Source organism: Cucumis sativus, unplaced genomic scaffold (assembly GCF_000004075.3).
Source record: "Cucumis sativus cultivar 9930 unplaced genomic scaffold, Cucumber_9930_V3 scaffold73, whole genome shotgun sequence".
NCBI classification, from domain to species: Eukaryota; Viridiplantae; Streptophyta; class Magnoliopsida; order Cucurbitales; family Cucurbitaceae; genus Cucumis; species Cucumis sativus.
The window spans coordinates 153,786-181,498 of NW_022279565.1; the positions used below are offsets into that span (position 1 = coordinate 153,786).

The window sequence follows — 27,713 nt, forward strand, 5'->3', positions numbered from 1 at the left end:
GCAACAATCTTGATGACATCAATATTAGATCAAAGTTCTCTCTCTATATATTTTTCTTTCTATGTTTTGATCTGAATTTTGAAGTATGTAGTATGTGTTGGCTGAGGATTCTAGAACTAACAGATTTCTTTTTCTTTTTCTAGGTGCTGTTTATGGTATGAGGCCATTAGATTTAAGGTAATACTATCTCCCATAAATTCAACCATGGCTCTCTAACTCTGTTATGACAATCTAAAGTTTCTCATCAAATTATCATGAATAGTTAATCTTTTTCCAGTTAACTAGTGTTTTATCTAAGCATCTTGAAACTAATATGAGATTTCGGCACTGCCTTGCTAGGAATTCTATTATCATGGGAGATTACCAAAGTTATGTTTTATTAGCATGGGATCAAAATTCGCACTCAACCAACTTTGAAGTGAAAAATAAAATACTACAGATTTTGTCCTTGTCGAAACAAATTTCATAATCTTTTCTCATATTTTTATATTCTTCTTCATGTCATTCTAAATGACTTTGAGGAGAGGAAAACTCATAGATTATAGGAAATTATTCGTATTCCTGAATATTTCTACGTTTGGTTCAATTATTCCATTCTTATTATGTTAAGTTTTAGTTTTAAAAGCCCAAAGGTTTACAAGAAAAGAAAAAAAAAAAGACTTGAAACAGTTTTTGATGATGATAGATGAGAATGAATTATTGACTAAACTTGTATCTGTTGTTGCAGGTGTTAGGACTATTGAAAATTAGATATATTGGATAAAAAACAACACTTGGAAGTACTGCCATATTTGGCCTTTTCTTAGGGGCTGGGAGTTTGATACATTGTGGAAAGTCATATTAAATCACAAGGTCCTGTATTACAAGTTATGTTTATGTGATTATTACCTTAATCTTACTTTTAGCCAGCAAACAAGAACATTTATTGAAGTCGTGGATCATTGATGCACAACTAGGTTCGACATTATGTTTGGCTTGGCGTGCATTCCATTGATACACTTCGTCTCGTGCATTTTATGAATACTTTATGCATTCATCAATAGTAGGTATCTTGAAATCATTAGAGCAATAAACATGTTGCAACCAGAATTTGACCGCTTATGTTATGATGCGAGCTAAATTATTTGTACAGGATGGCCAAATTCTTTTTATTACCTTTCTATGTATAGTACCCGTCGTGTATTTAAATTCCAGAAATGAGAAACAAGAGTTTCACGGAGAAAATGAATGCACTGGGACATAGAAAATGAAAAGCCAACCAAAGGAGTCCAAACTACTACAAGAGATAATTAGGCCAAATAGACTAGTACAGAACGTGTTAGTGGTCGAGTCCCTCACAAAGGTGTTATATTAATGACCTCTCAAAACCTCTCTAAAAAGTCTATTGTCTCTACGTCACGTTTGACCTTGGATTGGAGACCACCAAGGATTGAACCTTTTAGAGACCCTCAATCTCTCATACCTCTATCATGTGGCTATTGAAACCTTTAATGGTCTTTATAAAATGTATTTTTGTTGATTAGGGAGGATCGCTGTAAGGACTTTTGTTTTCTTTTTCCTCCCTAATTTGGGATAATGTTGTTCTCTTTAACTCTTTTTACTCCATTTGTTTCATTTGATTTTTCAAATATTGGTACAAGTTGGATTTTGTTTCTCCCTTATTAAACATAATTGATTTTTTTTTCTTCAATTCTTGACCTATACCTTTCTGGTTGCTTAAGCTCATATGTAAGTTTGTTTTTTGTTGTATGATTGAGTTTTTCTTTTACTGTACTTTTGATGTCTATGCCAATGAGCGTTCAATTCTACTTGTACCATGATTTGCAGGGTTGACATGCAAAAATTTCTTAAATGCTAAGCAACCCCTCACAGTGAGTGAAAGAGTTGAGAGTGAAGGTGAAAATACATCTTTCACTTCTAAATCAAGTACTTCGATATCCATGTTTTTTTTTTTTATAGAAAAACCAACTCAAAATTTGACAACTAAAATTTTGGAATTTTGACTAATTCCTACAAACACAATATTCTTATGCTTAAAAGATCAACAAAACATAGTAAAAAAATGGAAGAAAGTAAGTTTAATTTTTTAAAAAAAAGAAATTAAAATAATTACTAAGCAGATGAAATCTTACCTTTCAAAAACATAATTAAGAGAGCTTACCTTTCAATATCATGGTAAAAGATATATGAATGGATGTGTTATTATTATACTTTAGTCTCTTGATGGTATAATTTAGTCAATAATTTGATGTAGAAAATTGATAGTAAATAGAAATTTGTAGAAATAGAGAAAAAAGAACATATTGTCTTTAACTATAACTATCCCACAAAGAAACACAGAAACAAGGTTTATGAAGAAAACAAAAATTCCACTTTAATCACATTTATCCATTTTTTTTACAATAAACTCCATTTTAGACTTTTGGCAGATCCCCACACCTTCACCACAACATTACAAATTAGTAATAATAATAATAGAGAAAGAAAGAAAAAAGCTAAATTTTTTATAAAAAAAATTCTACCCAACCAAAACATGCAAGAAGTTGGTTATATAAAGAGAGTGATTTTAGAGGAAAGCTCCCAAGTACAAAAGACCACTGAAAAGAGTGGCTCTCAATTTATTTTGTTTTAATTTATGAAGTCGAAAGCTCAAATATGTGCTTAGTGAAATATAAATATATAAAGTTTCATATAACACTTGTAATTAAACTTAGGACAATACAAACCAAACCAAGATAACAAGTTCACAAAATAAAAGTAGAAAGTCATCAAATCGACAACTGGTCCAACATTATCTTTTAAGAGAACCTTGCAATACTCCAATTTAAGTTTTACCTCTATGGCATCCACCCTATGGAATATGATTTGCATAAGCTTTACCTTGTCTCGATTCCATAGTTCAGGGATATCTTGCAGTTCTTTCACGACTTTAGCACGCAATTCAACCTCTGTTACACACTTTTCTTTAAGTCAATTTGCAATTGCTTTTAATTGTCATTTCTAACTTCCATTGCATTACTTATCACATCTATCCCTTCATATTGTTGGCCACTCTTTTTTCTCTTACTTTCACTTCAATAATTTCTTCTTTCATCTGATCAACCTGCACGTATTTCTAACATCTCATCTGGTGACATATCAAGTCATTGGCTATACATTGTCGGGATGTCTTGATCATGTGAATCACCCAAGGGAACACCATCATTAAAATTGTAATGCACATTACATCCCACATCAGCAAAGGTCTCTGAACATGCTCATGTTTCCCGATCTTTGCCGAAGACATAGGACATATCATCATAATGTGGAAATGATTTGTGTAGAAGGCTTTTGGCTCCAGGATGACTCTATACAAACATAATTAAGACATATTAGATGATGATTGGGATTATAAAAGTACATAAAATTGTACTGTGAAATTAATACCTTGACCCAACTATCAAACAACTCTCGCTCTACAACGATGCATTGATAATCTTCGTTCCATCCAAAGCTACACTTTAGAAAATGTGCAAAACTTTATTCCAAACTTTATTCCATGTACACTTTAGAAAATTTGACTTTGCAATTTCATTACAAATTATTTGTTCCGCATATCAACTATGTAGAATTAAGTTAGGAAATAATTTTCAAACACACATGATTTAGTATTGCACAATTTCCGTGGATAATAATAAGTTACAAATAATAAATGCGAAATCATTCTAGGAAAGTAATGAATTACAAATATGGTTGTTAGAAAAACAAATATTAAAAATAATTTGTAATGCATTTTAGGGGGTGTTTTTCAAATATTTGAAAATGAGAATAACACTTTCAATTCAATAATTTACTTTCAAATTTGAACAATTAGACTATGTGATAAATTTAAAACATATTTTTTCTTGTTTGTCGTCTTGCGATCTGTCTTTGATGTGTAAGGTCATCAGTTGTCACCACATAATGGATCCACAATAACTAGTTATGATACTTACCGTATTTACAACTTCCAAACATGAGTTACTTATGACACTTTAATTATTATTGGATGATCATAAGATGATAGAACATACATCATTTGATAGTAGACAATTATCATATTTTCGACTAATTCATGAGTATGATCTTTCCTGTTGTCAAAGTACAATAATGAATAGAATATGTTTTGCCATTTTATGCCATTTACTTAGGACGACTGCTAGATTAGTTGGAACATAAGTTACAGATGTAGAAGAGATGATTGTCATGTTCTTGCATATATTAGCTAATGACTTGAAAAATCTAATAATACAAAGGGAATTTGTACGGTCTGGTGAGACTATTTCTTTTGAATTTTCTGATGGCATTATTGCTTCCGTCCCCTATTCGTACATCAAGTTTGTCGAATATTCGTTACTGCCTTAGTATAAAGGTAACCAAAACAAAAAATTGAGATGAGTTTGAGAAGAATAGAAAAAAGAACATCATATTCCAAACTTGTACAGGTGAAGGAGTATCACATAAGGGATGAGTTTGAAGTAGGGATTGGTGTGAGCATCTTTGAAAGTACATCCAAACAACAACAAATGGAAAATGGTTGAAGCCAAATTGCTACAAATAGAAGGACAATTAGAGGTTTAAATGCGAAGTAAATTCCACACCCTTTAAAATAATCCAATTTGAATAATTGGTGCAATCTAATTAGTGTGTCTGATTGTCAATTCTATCTATACTTAGATATATGTATATATAGCTGAAACACTTACTAATATAATATCGAATATATCTAACCTCCTCCCTAGAATGTTCACCGAAGTTGGGCATCGTTTTTTTTTTTTTTACAAGCGGCATCATTAGTAGTTGATGTATCAAATTTGAGAATATATGCAATTAAATATTGTGATATCAAGGAAGAAATGTCCAAAAGAGAAAAGCCCAACTGAAGAAGCATGTAATATTTTTTTTCCACGTTTACTAACAATCTCCTCAAAACATTCCTAACTTAATTATTACATGTGCAATATCTTGGGTTCACATGAACCTTGTCCTTTCCTCAAGGTTGTACCATGAAAATTGGGGGCAAAAATCATCTATGTTCGTTCATATGGTTTCATGCTCCAAGAGCCCTTGCAACTTACCAATAGTTCTTTGGTGTCGGATTGGGGGTATCCGACTATGTTGGCTGGTTTTGCTATCTATTCAAAATATTTAGTTAGGATTTTGTTTCTTTAGGGATGATTTTGAAACAAATGACACCAACAACATCAAATAGGGGAAAACACAATTAGATCAAGAAAATAGCCTCATAGGAAAGAGCTTTACTGTCAAGATTCAAACCAATGTACCACTTAAAAGGTGGAGCCTAGAAAAATAACCAATTGTATTTATTAGATAAAAACTTATGGGGTAAAAATTAGATCAATTATATCTATAAATATATTATTATAGCTTCATAGAACGAGAGTCATTCTCCACTTGTGATCTCTTCACTTGTTGCATTTAATTATTTTTTGGCTTGAGCTCGTGAATTCAGTCCTTGCTTCCAATCTTTTTAGACTTATTTGACAACTAATCACTTTCTGCATTTTCAAATTTAAAGAAAATTTATAAAATTTGGATTGAACTTCATAAACTATGGTTGGATTTGGAACTCATTGGTTGACTTCAACGTTTAAGAGTCATAAAAGACACAACTTACTTTCTCACCTGTCACCACTAAGCCTACGACAACATCTTTTTATAAGATATTCAGTTAATCTTTAGATTGTTTACCGAATAATCGTCTATTGTTTTGTAATTGATCCCACCAAGCGCTTGCCACCTTGAAGTTTGAGAGCAACTAATCGGACCTTCTTATGTTCGGGTGTATTGGCATAGTCGAAAAAATTTCTACGTTCTTGATCCAATCAAGAAACTTCTCCACGTCCATTCGACAATCAAGAAATTTCTACGTTCTTGTGTTCGGGTGTATTGGCATAATCTTAAATCCAATAAATCAAGTTCCAAGGCTATTTTTGAATAAACTTGAACTTTATGTGTAAACATAAACGTGGATCAAGTTCGAGTATATAGCCTAAATAGTCTATAGTATATGAAATAAAGGTTGGGCGCCTTATTTAGAGAAACTATGGATGCGGCCCACTTTGTAGTACAAACGAGGTGATCCTAATCGTTCATGTAGAGACATGAAAGTGGGGCATCCTATGTAAAATGTTTACATAAGACTGAACCATGAATTAGTCTTTTTTACGTTATAACACCGTTTACTGTTTAAAACTGACTATCTCAATTATTGATGACCTAGGTAACTTAGACTTAATCCTGAGTTAACTATGAACTCCTGTTCACATGAGATTATCCTTAGATCTGCATAGGTGAGGGCAGCTCATCAGCGTTGGCCCAATAAGCCTCCCATTTCAGGGTAAGATCGGGTGGATAGCTGGGAACATAGGGTACAAGATGGAATTCACTCCTACCCGCTTTAGGGTTAGTAGATAGGTTGTTCTCTTAAGCACTGAATCCAAGTCTTGAACAAGGGGCCCACCTCTCATTGGCCCGAGAGGGATTAAGTTTATAGGATTGAACCTTAAACCAATTGTTCAATAGTGGATTAGTGGGACTTAAGGAGCAAGATGTAATCTTGGGGTAAAACGGTATTTTGACCTAGCCAAGGTTACGAGCAACCTGTGAAGGATTAACTTACTGATTATGGTTTTATCAAATGGACACAAATATATCTATAGTGAGGGAGTGCAACTACGGGACTTTAGTGGAATGACTCGTTAGTTAACGAATGTTGATTAACTCGGTTTAAAAGAGTTTAGCTAGTTAATCTTGAATCGTTGGAGCCCATGATCTATAGGTCCATTAGGTTCCTCTGCTAGCTCATATGGATTAAACTTAGAACAGTGTGATGAAATAAGTCGAATTGTTCGAATTGGGAGAAGAAAGGGAAACCGACAATATAGTGATATAGTCGTCGGTCTTCTAATTAGAAATAGAGCTTTATGTTTTACATACTATAAGTATGAATGCGGATTCATACTAAGAAGCTCGGAATTGATAGAATTGGTCAAAAATAGTAAAAAGTCAAAATGTTGACTTTTGACTTTGAAAAGTCAAACTTTGACCGGCCTTATATTCAAATGTGATTTAAATTTTGGAAAAATGAATGCGGATTCATGCTCGGGAGGGTGGAATTAGTCAAGACGGACAAAATGGTAAAAGTCAAATATTGACTTTTGACTAAGAAAAGTCAAAGTTTGACTTTTGACTAGAAATATCTAATGACCATTTTACCCTTGGACTAAGTTAGTGGGAAAATCCAACATTTTGTTGGATAATCCCACTAACTCTTAGTGGGATATGTGCTATATGAGATATAGACACCTAGCCACTAAGTTCCACTAATTGTTAGTGGAACATTAGGTGTTGAGATTTGGCAAATGAATTGCATGCATTTTTTCATGTAATTAGGTTATTAAATAGAGGTGTTTTCAAATGTTGAAAAAACTTTTGCCTCTTTTATCATTTTCATCATCTCAACAAGAAAAAAGAAAGCTTCAATCTCATTTTATCTCCATTACTTTCTACACCAAAATTGGGTCCACAACCCGGTTCTTTGTCTAGAGATAGCAGTTGAGTACTAGTGGTGGTCTCGGTTAGAATTGGTAAGAAGATATCAAACCTTTTGAAAGCTTCAAAGTAATATTTCTTAAAACCCTAATTTGATTAGTTTATGGTTACATGTTAATTGTGGCAATTAGGGTAGAAATTCGATTCTTTTTCCGCTGTGCATGACTTAGTTCTATCATGTGGTATCAGAGCATGCTTCATTTTTTACCAATTGCATGTGGTGGGTTCATATTTATTAGATAATTTTTGGTTTGAACTAAAATGGATATATTATGATTTTGGCTCTAGATTAAGTGTTTTTGTTCTAATTATTGTAATTAGCCTTTTATGGCTTATTTTTATTGTTGCAAAGTGTTTGTAATTTTTAAAAAAAGAAAAAAAGTTCATTAGAGTTGAAGTTAGGTGTAACTGGTTCAACCGGGTGAGAGAATTGAAAAAAATGAAGAAGAAGGTCACAGACCCGAAAACCCGCCTTGACCCGCTTCGCGACCCTCAGCGCCCGCGCGCCCGCATGCCGCACGCCTTCTGCGCCCGCGCGCCCGCCTGTGTCCGCATGCGTCTGCGCGCCCGCGTGCCTGCCTTCGCCCGACCCGTGTGCGCCTGGGCCGGTTCAAGCGGTTTCGGTTGGTTTTTCAGCCGGTTCAAAGTTTTTGGGAGTGGTTCTGTACTACACCAAAGTAATTATGTAATAATTTAGTACTTAGCTTAATTTAGGAGCCAAAAATCAGTCCATTTTAGGGTGTTTTTTTTTATTTATGCATGTGATGTATGATTAAATTACTTTAAATTTGTATGTGCATTTTGAATGTCATATAGATTTAAAATCCCACCATAGGTTAACATGTTCATGCATTAAAATGTATGATATAAAGGTTATATTGTATTGTATGCATGTTAATTGATTAATATGGAAATTAAAATCCCACCATAGGTGTTTGCTTTTCATTCTAGGTCATAAAGCTTGGGTGTGACGTTTCGGCATTTTCATATGCAAGCCTGCCAGAGCTGAAAATGTTCAAAATGTATTATAGGGGAGGCATACCAGTTGAATCCCCGCTCGAGCATTAGTTGTACTCTTTGCAAGCAACCCTTTTCGTGGCACGCGTGCGGGGCCTGTGAGCTGTCCTCGAGAGGTGCCTGCCAATGTTGTGGGCATATGTCCTGGTCACCCTTGGGCTGTCTCGGGACCACGTTGGGCTACTCCTGGGCCATGCTAAAGGAGTCGTGGCACGTATTGGCGCAATTTTGCGGGTGATTTTTGGGGTCAAAGCTTCACATGTGACATCAGGCTTACTTCTTTTCATTTCTTTCTTTTTTCTTCTTCTTTCTTTTTCCCGTTTTAAATTTTATCTCTAAACCAAACTCCAACTAACTCTAATTTATGTTTAGGAACTTGTAATTTTGGAGTACAATATAAGTATAATTGTTTGTGTTATATTGTTTTTTTTTTATTATTATTACTATTAAAAATAGCCAAATTAATTAAAATATTTATAAAGTATTTTAAAATTTGATATTCGATAGATCGATCAATGTCACTAAACATATAAGGGCTTATCAATATCTATTATTAATATAATCTAGTAAATATTTTGTCGAATTTATTATTTGTGACAGTTTTTTTCTATTCTTTTTTACATATATTCAATATATAAAATATCAATTTTTTGAAAATTTCATATAGGATTATTAACAAGTTTAACAAATAGATAAAATGATTTTCAACATTATTCTAATACTATGCTTTAAATTATGTAAGAGATAAATCTCTATAAATCATAGATGAATTAATTTAGAATGGAAAACAATACAAAAATGTGAGTGTTGAGCAAGAAATTTTGACCAATTAAATTACGTCACATCATCACAGTAAATAATGATGATTATACTTTTGTTTGAGTTTGGATAATTAAGTTACTCAACCCAACCCAATTCAGATCCAACAAAACAAATGGGCTCAAGCCCAAGTCCAAGAATCAAATGGGCCCAAGTCCAAACTCATCTCGCAAATGGGCTCAAATCCAAGCCCAATAAGCAAATGACCCCAATTTCACCTAAAGCCCATGAAATGTCTATAAATAGAGACCACTGTCATTCATTTTAAAAGGGGTCTTTGGTTGAAAGAAGAATTGAAGCTCTGAAGAATTGAAGATTCAAACTTCTACAAGCTCTCAAGACGTGCAAGTTTGTATCAACTTCGAGATCAACAACTTCTGAAAGATTGAAGACTTGGAAAATTAAACTTTTCTTGGATTCCAGAAGATCGAAGTTCAAATCAACGTGCAACTACAACATCCTGAAGATCGAAAATAAAAAAGTTCTAAGTTTTAACTTGTATTCGAGAAAAAACATCAAAAGAGTAAATACTAGAGGTTGTATTCACAATATTCTTTAATATATAAAGTTCAACTCCACGAAATACATTTCTTCAAAATCTCGTGTGAACAGTTTGACACGTCCAGTGAGACAATCTCTACCTTTCATCTCTTTCTCTTTTGAAGAACATCTAAAGAAATCATGTCGATTGACGAACAAATGACATCGGCAAGCAGCCAAATACTCACAGCCGCTCAAGGGAGACTCAATCATCTGAGGAAATGCCATCCTTTGAGGCCGCAAAGAACATTTGGGAGCAACTGTCCAAGCCACCAAAAGGTGGAATTATAGTCGAAGAAAATCCTGTGATTGACGAACAAATTTCCTCCTGTGAACGCTCGAATGAGAAGATGCCTCATCCAAATATCATGTCGATTATGGTGACTGACGTGGATACAAGTGAAGACATAATGACTGAGCTTAAAAAGAAGATCAACAGGCTCATGAAGGTCGTTGAAGAAAAGGATAATGAGATTGCATCTCTCAAGAATCACATCGAACGTCATGATGCTGAATCAAGTCATACACATACTATCAAAAATACTGACAAAAGGAAGACAATTATGCAAGAAAGTCAACCACAAAATTCAACCTCAATTGCATCAATATCTATTCAGCAATTGCAGGAGATGATTGCAAACTCCATCAAAACTCAATATGATGGACTTGCTCAAACTCTCTCTCTATATTCCAAACCATATACGAAGAGGATCGACAATCTCATAATGCCGAATGGATACCAACCACCCAAGTTCCAACAGTTTGATGGAAAGGGTAACCCAAGACAACACGTTGCTCACTTCATTGAAACATGTGAAACTCCTAGTACGAGAGGAGATTTGTTGATAAAGCAGTTCGTTCGAACTCTGAAAGGAAACGCCTTCAAATGGTACATCGACCTGGAACATGAATCCATTGATAGTTGGGAGTAACTTGAGGGGGACTTTCTCAATCGCTTTTACAGCACCCAGCGTATCGTCAGCATGATGGAGTTGACAAATAGCAAATAGCGAAAGAGGGAGCCAGTCATCAACTACATAAACCGATGGAGAGCTCTAAGCCTGGATTGCAAAGACAAGCTCATAGAAATGTCTGTAGTCGAGATGTGCACCCAAGGCATGATTGGGAACTTCTCTATATTTTGCAGGGGATAAAACCACGCACGTTTGAAGAGTTGGCGACTCGTGCCCATGATATGGAACTAAGTATCACTCGTAGAGGAGCAAAAGATTTTTTGGTTCAAAAAATGAGGAGTGACAAGAATTAAATTGATGACACTAAAAAGATTACAGATAGTGTCATAAATGAGTCTATGGTTGTTCATGCAACCCCTTTGAAATCTTTTCTAAAAGAAAAGAAACAAAATTTGAAGGAAAGCATGATAGAGAGGAAAAGCGACGCCCTTAAAGAAAGACAAGAAAATTTTTATCCATTTCCTGACTCTGATGTTGCAGACATGTTAGAGCAGCTGTTAGAGAAGCAACTTATTCAACTGCCAGAATGCAAACGACCGAAACAAGCAGAGAAAGTAGATGATCCTAACTACTGCAAGTACCATCGGGTCATTAGTCATCCTGTTGGAAAGTGTTTCGTGTTGAAGGAGCTGATTATAAAGTTGGCTCGTGAAAAGAAGATCGAGTTAGATATGGATGAAGTAGCTCAGACAAATCATGTTGCAATTGAGATGACTTCAAGTGTTCCGCCATCAACACACCTTTATGATTAATGGAAAAACTTGGTCCAGTTTGGGACTTTTGAACCTGTACATGTTCGATTCCAACAAAGGATCGTGACAAAGAAATCTCAAAACAAAGAAAAGCCTATTGAAGATGATTGCGAAGGATGGATAGTCATGACTCGTAAAAAGGGGAGACAATCAATTTTCGTACAAACGAAGTCGCACTTCCATCAGAAGCATGGAAAAGGAAGCAACTCTCGTAAAAATGAGAAAAGAAATAAGATGTGGAAGTCTAAGCCTATCAAAGGAAAAGACGAGGACTTCATCCGACATCGACGGTCGATAACTTTGAAAGAATTTCTCCCAAGAAGCTTCCTTGATGATCATCCAAAGAAAGTATTAGAAGTCCTTGCATGTCATGTTGTCAGTATAACAGAAGTCGACAACAATTATGCATCTTCTGAAGAAATCGACAATTCAAATGAAATTAAGCAAAGGACTTTTGTCTTTGATCGTATCAAGCCTTCAATTACTCAATCTTCAATTTTTCAAAGATTGAGTATGACCATGAAAGAAGAAGAAAACCAATGTTTAACATCTACTTCCACTCAAACTTTAGCTTTCAAAAGGCTAAGTATCTCCACATCAAAGAAATATCAACCTTCAACATCTGTTTTTGATAGACTAAAATGACAAGTGATCAACATGAAAAAGAGATGAAAACTTTGAAGGTAAAATCACTTCATGAAGAAAATAATGGCGAAGATACGCAGTTGTGTCTCATCACGCATGAAGAGGAAGTTATTTGTTGACATAAACACAGAAGGTCCCTTGATCGTGAAGCCAAAAATTATTATATTCACCAATTCTACAAATGAAGAAGGTGAACAAATTTTTTACGAAAATATTTGTTAAATGTGTAAAGCTCCTTATCGCAAAAGCCTAAATTGCATGATGCTCTTAGTCCACAAGAGCTTAAAAGGTGAATAACAAAAAAAAAAAAAAAAAACAACAACTCAATTGAACTACGTTATGACTTGATCTCTGTGTTATAAAAAGGATACGTAGGCAGCTTAAAGATTACTTTAAGTTCAGTCGCACGAAAAAAAAAAATTATGCTTCATCGTGATGATGTAATCTCAATAGAAAATGAAATTCATGAACAGTTACAACAGAAAAGAAATGGGACAAATGGGGCAAAGTCAAAGTAGCGAGCTCTACCTTTTCTCGCAAGTGTTGCAGCTGAAAAGATATTCATCTTCATCTTCTCTCAAGTGTTGCAGCTGAAAGGATCTTTATCTTCACCTTCTCCATGTGTTGCAGCCGAGAGGATTCATCTTCACCTTCTCCATGTGTTGCAGTCGGAAGGATTTATCTTCATCTTCTCCATGTGTTGCAGCCGAGAGGATTCATCTTCATCTTTTCCATGTGTTGCAGCCGAGAGGATTCCTCTTCTCCCACGTATTACAGCCGAGAGGATTCATTTTCATCTTCTCCCACGTGTTATAGTCAAAAGGATTCATCTTCATCTTCATCTTCTCCCACGTGCTGTAGCCAAAAGGATTCATCATCATCTTCTTCCACGTGTTGCAGACGAGAAGATCATCATTTTCATCTCCTAGGTGTTGCAGTCGTTATCATCTGCATCCTCGATGTGTTGCAACCGTCATCATCTACATCTCTGATGTGTCACTGCCGACATCATCTGCATCTTCGATATGTCGCTGTTGTCACCATCTGCATCTTCGACGTGTCGCAACCATTACCATCTGCATCTTCGACGTGTCGCAGTCGTCAGAATCTCCATCTGCATGTGTTGCAGTCATCATCATCTGCATCTCTGATGTGTTGCAACCGTCATCATCTGCATCTTCAATGTGTTGCAGGCGTCATCATCTGTATCTTCGATGTGGCTGTCACCATCAGAATCTTCGACGTGTCGCAGCCGTTAGAATCTTCATCTCCATGTATTGCAGTCATCACCATCTGCATCTTTGATGTGTTGCAGTTGTCATCATCTGCATCTTCGATGTGGCCGTCATTATCTTCGATGTGTCGCAGCCGTCACCATCTACATTTTCGATGTGTCGCAGCCATCAGAATCTCCATCTCCATGTGTTACAGTCATCATCATCTGCATCTCTGATGTGTCGCAGCCATCATCATCTGCATCTTCGATGCGGTCGTCATCATCTTTGATGTGCCGCAGTCGTCACCATCTGCATCTTCGACGTGTCGCAGTCATCAAAATCTCCATCTCCATCTTCGATGTACGAATTTTCATCTCCATCTTCGTCTTCCATGTGCTCCAGTTGGTCGAATCTCCATCTCCATTTTCGTCTTCGATGTGTCGCAGTCAATTGGATCTCCATCTTCGATGTGTTGCAGCCGATCGGATCTCCATCTCCATCTTCGATATGTGGATCTTCATCTCCATCTCGGTCTTTCATGTGCGTCGGTCGAATCTCCATCTCCATTTCTGTCTTTGATGTGCCGCAGTCGATTGGATCTATATTTACATTTTTGTCTTCGGTGTGCTGCAGTCGATCAGATCTCCATCTCCATTTTCGTCTTCGATGTGTCGCAGCCGATCGGATCTCCATCTCTATTTTCGTCTTCGATGTGTTACAGCCGATCGGATCTCCATCTCCATTTTTGTCTTCGATCAAGCTTGGTGTTTCATGTACGAATTTTCATCTCCATCTTCGTCTTCCATGTGCTCCAGTTGGTCGAATCTCCATCTCCATTTTCGTCTTCGATGTGTCGCAGTCAATTGGATCTCCATCTTCGATGTGTTGCAGCCGATCGGATCTCCATCTCCATCTTCGATATGTGGATCTTCATCTCCATCTCGGTCTTTCATGTGCTGCCGTCGGTCGAATCTCCATCTCCATTTCTGTCTTTGATGTGCCGCAGTCGATTGGATCTATATTTACATTTTTGTCTTCGTGTGTTGCAGTCGATCAGATCTCCATCTCCATTTTCGTCTTCGATGTGTCGCAGCCGATCGGATCTCCATCTCTATTTTCGTCTTCGATGTGTTACAGCCGATCGGATCTCCATCTCCATTTTTGTCTTCGATCAAGCTTGGTGTGCTCCACCATATAAATTGACCAAACTTCGTATAACATTTTAATCACACTTATGTCCAAATGCATAGTATGATTAAATTGACATATTAACTAGAACCAAATCCAAGAACAAATTCACTTATTTCAGCTTATCGTTTTCAAGATTCACCCATCATATAAACGTGCACAAATCTCTAAAAGGAGACATTTGTTGAGCAAGAAATTTTGACCAATTAAATTACGCCACATCATCACAATAAATATGATGATGATTATACTTTTGTTTGAGTTTGGATAATTAAGTTTACTCAACCCAACTCAATTCATATCCAACAAAAAAATGGGCTCAAGCCCAAGTCGAATAAGCAGATGGGCCCAAGTTCAAACTCAACTCACAAATGGGCTCAAGTCCAAGCCCAACAATCAAATGGGCCCAAGTCCAAGTCTAGCAAGCAAATGAGCCCAAGTTCACCTAAAGCCCATGAAATTTCTCTATAAATAGAGACCATTGCCATTCATTTTAAAAGGGGTCTTTGGTTGAATAAAGAATTGAACCTCTGAAGTACTGAAGAATTGAAGATTCAAACTTCTACAAGCTCTCAAGACGTCAAAGTTCATATCAACCTGGAGATCAACAACTTCTGAAAGTTGGAAGATTAAACTTTCCTTGGGTTCCATAAGATCGAAGTTCAAATCAACTTGCAACTACAATATCCTAAAGATCGAAGATCAAAAAGTTATAAGTTTTAACTTGTATTCGAGAGAAAGCATCAAATGAGTAAATACTAGAGGTTGTATGCACAATATTCATCAATATATAAAGTTCAATTCCACGAAATACATTTATTCGAAATCTCGTGTGAACAGTGAGAATATGGTTAACCAAGTTTAAATATATAATGCAACAATACAAACGTAGTGACCATAATCACAAAATTTAAACCGAACTCAAACAACACATGAACATAAAATAAAAAGCAACATACCAACATTGTTTACTATCGAATAATAGTCCAAATCAAGTCATGGATTGGTCAAACATTATCTTTAGGAGAATATTACAAAGAAAAAAAAGTATGAAAAAGTGCATTTTATAAAATATTATTATAACTAAACTAAAAGTATTTTCTTGAATAACCTAAAAAATCTCATTTTTGTTTAACATTTTTTCTAAAAACTTCTTAAAATAAAAACACAATCGTGTTTTAAAATATATATTTTAAAAAATATTTATACGTACAAATTTCTTTTGTTTGTTATATATACTAAAAAATATTTTTATAAAAAATCTTCAAGACTAATCGATGACAACGGTCGTCGAAGTTGATTATCGGAAGTTCGTCGATGGAGTCACTAGAGATGATGGTGGGAGATTGGCCGACCATGATCATTGAAGATTAGCCTAAACCCAAAAGATAAATAATTTTTTTGTAATAAAAGTAAACTAACATTTGACTGAACAATTTTCTCTATTCCTTTTGACTTCTTTTGGATTTTTTTTCTTTTTCAAAATAAGAATGGTCACTTTGATTCTCAATTTTGTCGGATTATAATAATTTATACTCAAACACATATATAATAACTCGTACTATAATAATTTACACATAAACACAAATTATAATAACTAATATTATAATATTATGTACCCTAAACACGACTATAACAACTTAAACTATAATACTATGCACCAAACTTCTCCTAAAAGAATTTGTTTATATGAATATGATGTCTCTCTAAAGATGAAGAAACAATTTATTTATAGAGAGTGATATTGCAAAAAGTTAGTGAAACTTAGGAGTGAGCATTGACTTTAAAAAAATCAATTCAAACAATCGAAATTAACCAAATCTATTTATTATTTAATATTAAATAAAACAAACCGCTCATAGTAATTGTCTCGTTCCTAGATTTGGTCGATTTCCTAAACCTTAAGTCTATATTTTCATTCTATAGGTTTTGTTTACGGCACTCGGTGAAAAAATGGCGCCCAAGGGAAAGAAAACCAATAGCCCTACTAGCGACAGCGACGAGGACGAAACCTTCTATTACCGGTATCCCTCCGCCCCCTCTTCTGACCCGTCGCTGCCGTCGTCTTCACAGTCGCACTTCTCATCGCAATCGCACTCACACTCACACTCTTCCACTAAGTCTGGCGGTGGTTCTGGAGGTTTGGTTCCTTCGAAGTCTACTCTCTATGTTTCCAATTTCGACTATTCACTCACTAATTCCGACCTCCACACTCTCTTCTCCAACTTTGGTAAGATCGCTCGTGTTACGGTGTTGAAAGATCGACAGACTCGCAAGTCTCGCGGCGTTGCCTTCGTCCAGTTTATTTCTCAGGACGACGCGGTGAAGGCCGCGAAACAGATGCACGGGAAGATTTTGAATGGCCGTGTTCTTAAGGCTGCTATAGCGACTGATAATGGTCGTGCCGCTGAGTTTATAAGGAAGAGGGTTTATAAGGATAAGAGTAGGTGCTACGAGTGCGGCGCAATTGATGGGCATTTGTCTTATGAATGCCCTAAAAATCAATTGGGGCCAAGGGAGCGACCAGAACCGAAGCGGGTAAGAAGGGGTGGAGTTGGTGCTAGGCACGAGGAGGATTGGGGATCGGATGTTGGAGAAGGGTTTGAGGATGACAATTGGGCCTCGGTGGTGGACGGAGATGCAGACCAGAGACTCCTGACTGGCGGTGAGAACATTGTAGAGAAGAAAAAAAGAGAAGAAAGCAAGTTATTTCAGTGACGAGAGCGACGAAGATGATTAACTGAGCCTGTCTCTTTGGGAAGAGTTTGTAAAAGGTGCGTGGTTTTTACTATTGTATTGTTTTTATCTGCCGTTCCATTATATTTTGAACCTCTATTTCTGGTTGATTTTGGTGCATGATTTTTGGGTGGCATTGTTAGATGAGATAAAGCTTACAGAGTTTAGATTTTGGGCTGCCGGGTGCGATAAGTAATAATGAGTTACAGGTATGTAGTCTACACTTCGTGGTAATGTCAGGAGTAGTCAGGATTGGAATACTAACTCTTAACCTATGGCACTTGCTCTCCACCAATAGGTTAGTAATTGAAACTAGAAATGTTATGTTGAATTCAAAGACTCTCTTTGGAGAGCTGAAATGTATGAGTTTAATTACAAATCGGCTCTAAAACGCTGAATCCAACCATTGGTTATTGATTACATTACATTACAATCTCATCCGATGACGGTCTACCGAATACCCCAAGGATTTAGGCACCGCTGTTAACAGTATATGAGCACTACACTGGAATTTGGAAGTGGTAATAAATACTCATCTTCCAATGCCTCCTGTTTTCTTTTAAGAGTTAAGGATTTCTGCAGTCAGAGAGTATAAGTTGCTTATTCAATCTCATGAGCATGAGCAATATTTGTATTTTTGTACATTTTGGAATTCCCATATCATGATCTCGGCGTTTAATGCCAAGGGCTTGATTTCCCAATGTGCCAAGACTTGTCCAAAGGATTCTTTGATCAAACATTATTGTTATTATTATTCTTTTTGAGGAGACATTTCTTTTATCAGAAACATATAAATAATTTCATTGATGGGATGAAATTACAAAAGAGCACATATGCTGCGAGAGATTACAAAGATTATTCCATTGTGATATAAGAGAAGTAAGATTGTAATAATGAAAGTGTGGGGTGAATTTACACCAAGTGAAGGTTGTATACAAAAGATGATCGAAAAGTGAGTGAAGTCGGATTCCTTATCTTTGAAAGTACGATGGTGGCATTTGTTTCAGATGAGCCAAAAGAGAACTCTTCACTAAGATTAGATGAAAAGCAAGGGTGGGGAACTCCAGAAAACCCAAGGGACTTGGGAGAAAAATCAATCCAATGACATCAATCGATAATGAGAGTGAAGTCATTACTTAAACCTTTAAAGTGGATACACGTTCACCAATTTTAAGGTTCATACCTTGTGGTTTGGATCAGTGTTAGGTGGTCTGCTCTCTTCTAGTTAGCATCATAGTTCAACATTTTAACCTAATATATTGTAATCCTCTTCTTCCTACTGACTATTTGTCCATTTAGGCACATTTTCTAATAATTTTGCTTTTAGTTTTGTTTGTTTTCTTCTGTTCAAAGACTAGGAAAGAAAAAGTAGTTTTCAAGAACATTTTTATCAATTGTTCAAAGAAGTTTAGTCATAAGTAATTTTCATAAGCATAATTTTGTGAAACAAAATTGTTGCCAAATAGAGGCTTAAGTTTTTTTAGCTTTCAACTTGACTTTGTGATCAATCTCTTCATGTTTGAAAGAAGAAGGCATTTGCCACATTTTAGCGAAGAAGGCATTTGCCACATTTTAGCTTTCTCCCCTTTACCACTTTGTTTTAGTGGAGCTACGTGAGGAAAAGGTGCCATGTCTCTGAACTATTTTGATTTATCATTCATATAATTTCTTACTTCTAAATCTCTGATGTACCGCAAAAAATATTGCTAATATATTTGAATCTATCTATTCTATAACTTATATTCTTGCACTTTCAATGCTTTGATCATAGTCACAAGATGTGTGTGGAAACAACAAAATGCAACCTTAAACATATTGGGTTAAAGAAATATTCGATATCACTGATTTCAACTTTTGATTATCACTGATTCATCTATAATTTTGGCTGGATCCATGATCTTCCTAACTCATAGTAGTATATGTTTATCATAACCAATACGTCTTACTGTCGTTACAACATCTTTGTGGGTTTTTGTTATTGTTTTGCTTTGTTTTAGCTGTTGGTTTATTTGACTAGTGACTTACATGAGATTTAGTCTACCTTGACATTTCTCATAACACGACCCGTCCTTGTCTTCTGAGCTAAGAGGATCAGGCTTAGTCAAGTCTACCGTCACATTTCAATTTAATGATCTATTATGTTTGATTTTTCGTGAATTTGTGTTACTTAATATGATCTATTTTGTTTCTCGCTTATCAAATAATTGGAATCAAGAGGAGATTTGTTTAACATTTGATGAGAATGGTGATGCGTTAAAGATTCGATTTTATTGCCAAGTGTCTTCGTGAGATTATGTCTTTCGGTAGTGTTGAAAGAGCTACTGTTTCTAATTTTGGTTCATTTCTTGTTATGGGAGATTGGTTTAAGATATGGAATAAATGTAGTTCATTTCAGGGTAATGATGTTGCAAAGCTTTTTAATATTCCTTCACACAACCATGGTTCCCTGTATTCAGTCACCTTTATTTTCTTGTGGCAGGCTACATTAAGATATATCAAGGTTGGAGACCAAAGTTGAGAGGCTAAAGTCGGTAGTACAAGTTAAAGATAGGGAGATTGCAACAGTTACACGAATAGTACAATCTCGAGACTTGTCTAAATTCTATGATTTCTCTCTATTTAACATTGAACAAGGAAGTTCTTTTCCACAGGAAGCCAAAGGTAAGGCTGCTTTTAAAGCTCAAATTGACAAGCTACAGTAGGAAAATGTTGAACTCCAGAGAAGGGTTATTGGCAATCAGGTTATGGTAGTTGGATGCTGTGAGATAGATACTAGTTTCTATGTAATAATTTTAGTACTAATGTTGTTTTCTGTTTGTGTGCAAAGCAAGTAAGAACTCAACAAATACATGAGATGAAGAAGAAAGAAAAGGAGTACATCAAATTGCAGGTGAGAACCTACAGGGTATAGGAATACCTACAGGAAAGCTGGATATGTATGTTGCTGCTGCTGGCATAAACCCTCAAAGAGTATGTTTTTCTTAGACAAGCTCAACGCCCTCCCTTCATCCAATGGTTGTTTATCCAACTTGATTTCAATCAGTTGTGGCTATTGTTTTAATTGTTTATAGGATTGCCTGCATTCAGATTGTTTTATCTTCTCATGTTGGGCTACTTCCAAGAAATTTTTTAAGCGAAGGGTGGATAATAGCTCGCTTGTTTAGTCTAAACTTGGGGATTTCAAATTTTGCCCAAATTTCAAAATTTTTCAAAAGTTTTTCATTACAATAACGAGCATCATAACTTCTTAGATCTTGCATAAAAGGCATGACTGTCAACCCTTGAGCACTAAGCTCGGGTTTGTGACGTGAGATTCTGAATTTTGAGAATAAGCTTATGTCCTTTTTGTTTTTGCTAAGTTTCAACTAATACACTCGGTATTTATCTTTGTGCTTATGTGATAGATTTGTTATGCACTGTAGTGATGTGGGGTGTTTCCTTATTTTCTGCATCTTAACTACCTTATTTCCTGCATTTTAACTATCTTATTTCCTGCATCTTAAATACCTTATTTTCTGCATCTTAAATACCTTATTTTCTGAATCTTAGTTGGTACTGAAATTTGGTTTGTTTCAGTGAAAGAGGCACTATCAGCATTGACATGTACATGTGATTTTAGGCATGAACCAGGAGAGTGAGAGTTTTAGTGTGCCGTGTTTAGAATTTGCCGATATCTTTTTCCCGTTCCAGCAAGTATTCCTGATTGTGGGGGTAACTCTCAAGTCTGCAGTCTTTTCTTCATGAAATTTGTAGATTATCTAAGAATACTAATATCATTTAATGTTGACATTTTTTTAGCAACTTTTCTTAACCCCACTTTTTGAATTTCATTAAGTTTACTCTTGTTTAATTGACAGATTCTTCCAGTAATGCTAGATATTGGTACTAACAACGAGAAGTTACTTAATGATTCTCTTTGTAAGTGAAAGGGAAACCTTCATGTCGTTTATCTCCATATTTTCCATGTAATGTATTGTGCTTATATTGATCTGTTTCTGTTGTCAATGGCGATATATTTGGGTTTTTTGTTGTTGTTGTGGTGGTGGTGGTGAAATATTTTATTTAAGTCTCTAGTTAATATTTATGCTTACTTAACAGAAAATTTGTTGCTTGAGCTTGCTTCATTTGGTTCTTTTACTTGTTTAAGTCCTCCTCTAACTAATTATACATTTCGTCCTTTTACTTGTTTAAGTCCTCCAAAAAGTATTCATTACTTTAATAAATTCCCTCACCAGCATCATCACCTCTTATTCAACAAACTGTTTTTTCCCAAAAGCAAAAAAGGAAAAAAAAAAAAAAGAAAGACAATCAAGAACAACCATCAACTACATGAAAAAAAAAAGAAAGAAAAAAGATAGCTACCGAAAAACATTACTACCCATTTTCATTATCATCATCCTCTACTATGCTTTTCCACCTTCTTCTAACCCATTTTTCCATTGCAGGATTTATTGGAGTTGAGGAGTCCCACAATCTTTATGTTCTGTTTGTTTTTCCATCACTTTTTCAAGGCTGTTCAATTGGAGTTCCATCTTCAGGTAATATTAATGTGTTTGTTTCTAAGATAATTTTGTTAAACACTTGTTTTTGTTGTCCCCATCCACCAGCTGTTTGGTGAAATGCCGCATTGAATAATTTTGTGGGTTCTTGGGAAGCGTGTGATCTATGTGTTGTGGAATTTGTATAATTAGTTAGAGTGATTTAGGAAAACTTTTGTATTTGTAGTTGAATAGATAATTCATTCCATATTTAGAGCATGATTAAGAGTTATTTTGAAATTGTTAAAATTACTTCAAAAGATATTTGGATAATTTAAATGACTTTCTATTGTATGTTGATCACGTTTGATAGATCGAAAACTTTTCTTCTTCTTCTTCTTCTTTGTTTCTTCCTGCTGCCTATTTGACCTGCAACTTTGAGTGTAGTTGCTTGGCTGTCTAATTGCCACCACTCAAAGTCACTCCTTCGCCTTCTTATCACTCTTAATTTTCTTGACAACAAAGTCAAACTGCTACAGAACAATCGAATTTTCGTTTGATTAATTTTCTATCCACAGGAGGCTTTTGTATGTTGATCACCCTTGTTTTCTTTGAAAAGTTTAAAATTCCATACACGATATATTGGGAAACTTTCACATTCTCGGGACATTAAAAGCTCAAGAGCATTGATTTTGAGCAAAATAAAAATGAAAATCCCTTTTAATTTCCAACACCATATTTGAAGTTCATTGTATTTTCTTCTTCCAACTACAGGTTGACGTGATTGTCTTGACAGATGGAAGTCGTATTCTTGGCCTCGGTGACCTTGGAGTTCAGGGAATAGGAATACCTAGATTGGAGGGAGAAGAGTATCTATCTATTGTTGATGAATTTATGGAAGTCGTGGATACATGTTGGCCTAAAGCTATTGTTCAGGTTTATTGGTTAAGATATCAAATTTTTAACTGTGTTCACTGCCAGTAATCAGTATCGTAATCTCGCAATTTGATTTTGAATGATGCCAGTTTGAGGATTTTCAAATGAAATGGGCTTTTGAAACATTACAACGTTATCGTAAGAGGTTCTGCATGTTCAACGATGACATACAAGTGAGTAGTTCATGTTGTATTCATGCAGTTGATAATTACTTAAAAGGACATTCATTTTCGTTTATTTCATTTCATAAAGGGAACTGCTGGTGTTGCTCTCGCTGGACTATTGGGAAATGTGAGAGCTCAAGGGCAGCCATTGAGTGATTTTGTTAACCAAAAGATAGTAGTGGTAGGGGCTGGAAGGTATTGTCAGCTGTTTAACTTTAACATTTTCTCCAAATAGCAATACTGCTAACTATTTAGGGATCGTAAGCCTTGTCCTCTTTGTTGAAACAAAAGTGGTTGTTTGAATGAGGAATTACTATTACTATTACTATTACGTGAATATAAGAGAAATGAAAACTTTGGAAACTATAGTTCAATCCTTTTGGTTTAACCTTCATTTGTTTCAACATGCTGTTTTTTCTCCTCTTTCAACTTCAGTGTTGGGCTCGGTGTTCTTAACATGGCTATTCAGGCTGTTTTGAGAATGGTAGGGAACAACGATTCTACTGCAAGAAATCGATTTTTTTTCTAATAGACAAAGATGTAAGAATCTTTTTCAAACTTTCATTTCTCAATTTATGCATCAGTCTGTCCAAGTTTTTCCTTCCATGAGAGTTACTGATTTCAGAAACCAATCGGATGGGGTTTGGAATTTGGGTAGCTTTATTATGGGTTAATTTGTATGACGCAGTTTCGTGTGAAAAGTATGAGGCAGTTGAAGAAGTTAAATGACTTGTGGTGGTAGTAATCAGTGTCAAACTCATGTGGTTTTTAACTTACAAAGAAAGAGGAAAAATATCAACTTAGTCCGATGCAGATTAGGGTTTTAAGTCTTCTATCTAATTGTTTGTGTGATAAATGCAGTTACTTTATCAAAAACAAAGAAGAAAAGGAAGGGACCACAAGATTCTTTAGTATTTTAATTTTATTGCATTACATTATATTCAATCTTCATTTTTCTTGGTTGTGCTGCAAATGGTGTTTCTTCTATTATGGATTTGCATTATACAACATTGCCATATTAAGTCATAAAGTTATGAAAATTAGAAACACACCCTTTGTAGGAGAGAACATGATCCTTCCTTTGAAGTAAATTGAGAGAATTTCCTCTACTGCCTCAATTTTAAGGCTTGAGGTTTGAAGAACAAGGATGAATAATCAACGAAAAAGGAATGAAGAGGTTTCTCGTTTAGGGAAAATAGCGATTTTTCGTTTTTCATACTTCCAAAACGACACAAGTATGAACTTATTGTGTATTAAATTGATCGAGAGGCCTTCCAATTGTTTTGTTAATCTATAGTTTCTGTCTCTATTTTAATTAACTGCTACATGTAGAAGCCTAACTAACTTAGTTAGAGTTCTATCAAAAAAAGGAAAGAAAAAAAGGAAGAAGAAAGATCATGTGATAAATTTATAGAAATGCCATGCAATTATTTTCTAACTATTAATTTATGTTTCTGTGGTAAATTACTGCTACTAGAAATCTAATTGTGTTCGGTTAGTTAGACTTCATGGGTTTGATTTTTTTTTTTTTTTTTGTTAAAGAGGTTCCATAAGTATACCGATGGTTTTGAAATTTTGATTTGATGCATGTCTGAGAAATTTCAAGGCTAAATTATACAGAATACCCATAAACTTTGTACTTTATATAAAAATACCATTGAAAATACACCAAAACATAAACTACCAAAAGTGTTAAAATACAGTTAATATAATTATCCTAATTTTAGTAATAAATGAAATTGAGAGAACTTTCTTTGATTTTCAGGAACAAGGATGAATAATCAATGAAAAAGGAATGAAGAGGTTTATCCATGCAAGCTTCAAACCAAAGCCAAGGATGTCGATCCTTCCAGGGGAGTCCAAAGTTCTCCCTTATTTTTCTCCCTTTATTTTGATTTTCAAAAGTTTGCAATTTTTTAAGTGGGGGTGGGCAATTGCTTGCATGTTTAGTCTAAACTTGGAGGTTCAAATTTTGCCCAAATTTCAAAATTTCTAAAAAAAATTTCCTTACAATAATGAGCACTATACCTTCTTAGATTACTTAGATCTTGCATAAAAAGCATGACTAGCAACCCTTGATCACTGAGCTTGGGTTTGTGATGTAAAATTCTGAATGTTGATGAGTATATGTGCTGAAATTTGAGAATAAGCTGCCGTGTTTTTTGGTTTAAGCCCATTTTTAGCGATATCTTATGGAGATGTGAATGCATGATTGAGAAAATGGTATGTGTGTTGTGAATGCTTGATTGCATGCATATAATAAATAAGTGCATGGATACTTTTCTAGCTTTGTCTTCCTTTGTTTCTTTGCCATGACTTACCTATGATGCGCTTAGTCCAAACCTAGCCTAGATAGAGTTAAAAAAGGATAGGAGGTACTCTTTAGAAATTGAGATGGTTTTAACAAATTTGTCTTGTCAAACATGAGTTTGGAGCCTCTTGTCTAGCCACAATGAACTAAATCCCTTTAGAAAGGGTGGGCATTAACAAATCTTGTTGTCACTTCGAAGGGAGCAGTCAAACTTAGAAACTAAGTGTAGAACCATAGAAAGGTTACCCCATCGGTTATTGTGTGCGTACCAAAGAAAGAAAAGAGAGACTTGCAAATGTAAAACTTAAGACAGCGAGACAATTAAGAGCTAAAAAAAACAAAGAACATATGCATTATACATCAGAAAAATCCCATAAAAAAATGAAGGGAAACTTCACTTTTGGCCTAACCAAAAGCAGACCACCTACTCTTAGCGTTCTAGACATAGCATTGAGTTTGATGAGGGCTTTGAAAAAGAGGAATCCTCCCCGTTCCACACTAGGGGAAAAACGAGACTTGTCACTCCGAAGGGAGCAGTCAAACTTAGCATTGAGTTCAAGGTATCCTTCTTAGATTCTTGAATCATGACTACATTAGGACTACATGAGCACCATTGTTATGGATCAAAATAAAGTTCCAAATGTTCATCCAATCGTGCCATCAAATGTGTCAGAAGGAAATATTCATGTTAGCATTGGAAAGACGTCAATAGCAGTGGAAAGAATTGAAGAAAAAAGTGAAACAAAAGTGAATGGAGACAGGAAAATGAAATTATCCCAGAAAAGCCAACAATGTGTAGCAAATGGTACAAACAAGAGTTGAGAAAAGATGGGGCGTGATTTCATGGTTTCAAATGGGAAGTCATCATGTGTATTTAAGGGGAAAATATTTTGTTTTTCTAGTTCCTTTCCAGAAGATCGGGTATGTTGTAAAGATTCTTTCCTCTTATTTCAAACAGCATGATTAATGTACACTATGCACTTTAGGTTTTAGATGTATTATTGTGGTAAATAGCATCCATTTTTTAAAAAAATAACAAAGTAGAAGCCCTGTATTCAATATCAGTTGACTTGAGTAAAGAGTAGTTCATTACTGCTCCAACTCCATGATTTTAAAAGCAAGTCAATGGTGCAGATAGGATTCTAGATCTACGTTTCTTTAACACTCCGATCCTGTTAAGAGAATGATATAAAAAAAATGGAAAAATTACCTTTTTAGTCCCCAATTTTATAGAAATAGGTTTATTGGTCCTTGAGTTTTCAAAATGTACTCTTTTAATCCTTGAGTGCTTAATGTTATACTGGAGACTCTCAAAACCAATTTTTAGAAGAAGTTATTCTACCTTAAAAATGTATAAAGTTATATTGGGGACTTTCTAAACCAATTTTTATAAACTTAGAGACTAAAAAGGTGCATGACCAAATGGGTCTATTCTATTTTTCTAAACCTGGAGACTAAAAATGTACATTTTTAAAACTCAAGAACCAAACACACGTGTTCTTCAAAACCAAAACTTGGGGAGTAATTTTCCTAAAAATTTAAGATAGTGCCAAATGTCATTTAGCATGTGAAATAATTACGATTTTCATTTTTCATTTGAGGAATATGCCTTCAAATTTTTTTTACATTTTATTTTTGAACACTAACAAACATGCATCAACTTTTGACTTCCATAATCCCAAATATTTTTTATGTATATTTTGAGATCATATTTGAAATTCTCCTACTAGAGAGCTGAAATTGTTGAATGGATAAATCAAGGGGGAGGCGAGGTTGTTGAAGATCACATGAAGCAGAAAGTGCACTTCACTGTTGAATGTCATGGTGGGATACCAAGGAGTACAGACGTTCATAGTACTTATGTGTCAAGTCATCGGGTTCGATCATGTTTAGAGGTAAGCGATAATTAATTGTCTTATTTGTGATTTCCGTTTTAGAGCTTACTATTGGGTTTTGTTTGTGTTTCCCTTTTTGGACATAAAAGTCCACACAAGGTTGAATAGCATATTTTGTTTCATTTAGCCACTGCAAGTTTGGATTGTGTTTGGGTTGGAGCTTTGAATTTTGAGGGACTTTAGTTTTGTGTTGAGCCACGCTCTTATAATATGAAGGATGGATACTGTTTTTTCCAAAACCAAACGCACATCAGTTTTCTAAGATTACAACAACTGTCTCCCAGTGTAAAAAAAGGTATCCTCAAACCAACCAAAAGAAGGGGAATATGTGAGCAAGATTTATAGTTAATAAATCATCAAAAGTAAATTAGAGTTGGACTCGAGAACTCTTGCTGATGTATAGGAAAAGCAGACAAGGTATGGGAATATAAATTAAAACAGCCTTTAG

At 35.1% G+C, this 27,713-nt stretch overlaps 1 protein-coding gene across 10 annotated transcripts in view; it reads left to right on the forward strand.

Annotated features, from left to right (window-relative positions):
- LOC116406210 (NAD-dependent malic enzyme 2, mitochondrial-like) overlaps positions 1–26,256 on the forward strand; it is an 84,022-nt gene extending 57,766 nt beyond the window's left edge. Inside the window, exons 1-12 of one of the 10 annotated variants that reach the window (XM_031889907.1) lie at positions 17,619–17,690; positions 19,961–20,057; positions 20,133–20,222; positions 20,309–20,451; positions 21,058–21,192; positions 21,339–21,399; positions 21,927–22,019; positions 22,734–22,895; positions 22,985–23,068; positions 23,148–23,254; positions 23,495–23,599; positions 24,825–26,178. In XM_031889907.1, the coding sequence (XP_031745767.1) occupies positions 21,388–21,399; positions 21,927–22,019; positions 22,734–22,895; positions 22,985–23,068; positions 23,148–23,254; positions 23,495–23,588 (552 nt within the window). In that variant the 5' untranslated portion in view covers positions 17,619–17,690; positions 19,961–20,057; positions 20,133–20,222; ... (1 more) ...; positions 21,058–21,192; positions 21,339–21,387 and the 3' untranslated portion in view covers positions 23,589–23,599; positions 24,825–26,178. Of the gene's footprint in view, positions 1–16,684; positions 17,520–17,618; positions 17,691–19,960; positions 20,058–20,132; positions 20,223–20,308; positions 20,452–21,057; positions 21,193–21,338; positions 21,400–21,926; positions 22,020–22,733; positions 22,896–22,984; positions 23,069–23,147; positions 23,255–23,494; positions 23,600–24,824 lie in introns of those variants that run through there. The other 9 variants (XR_004219246.1, XM_031889905.1, XM_031889909.1 and 6 more) reach the window with 9 other exon arrangements.
- Positions 26,257–27,713: the final 1,457 nt, after the last annotated feature.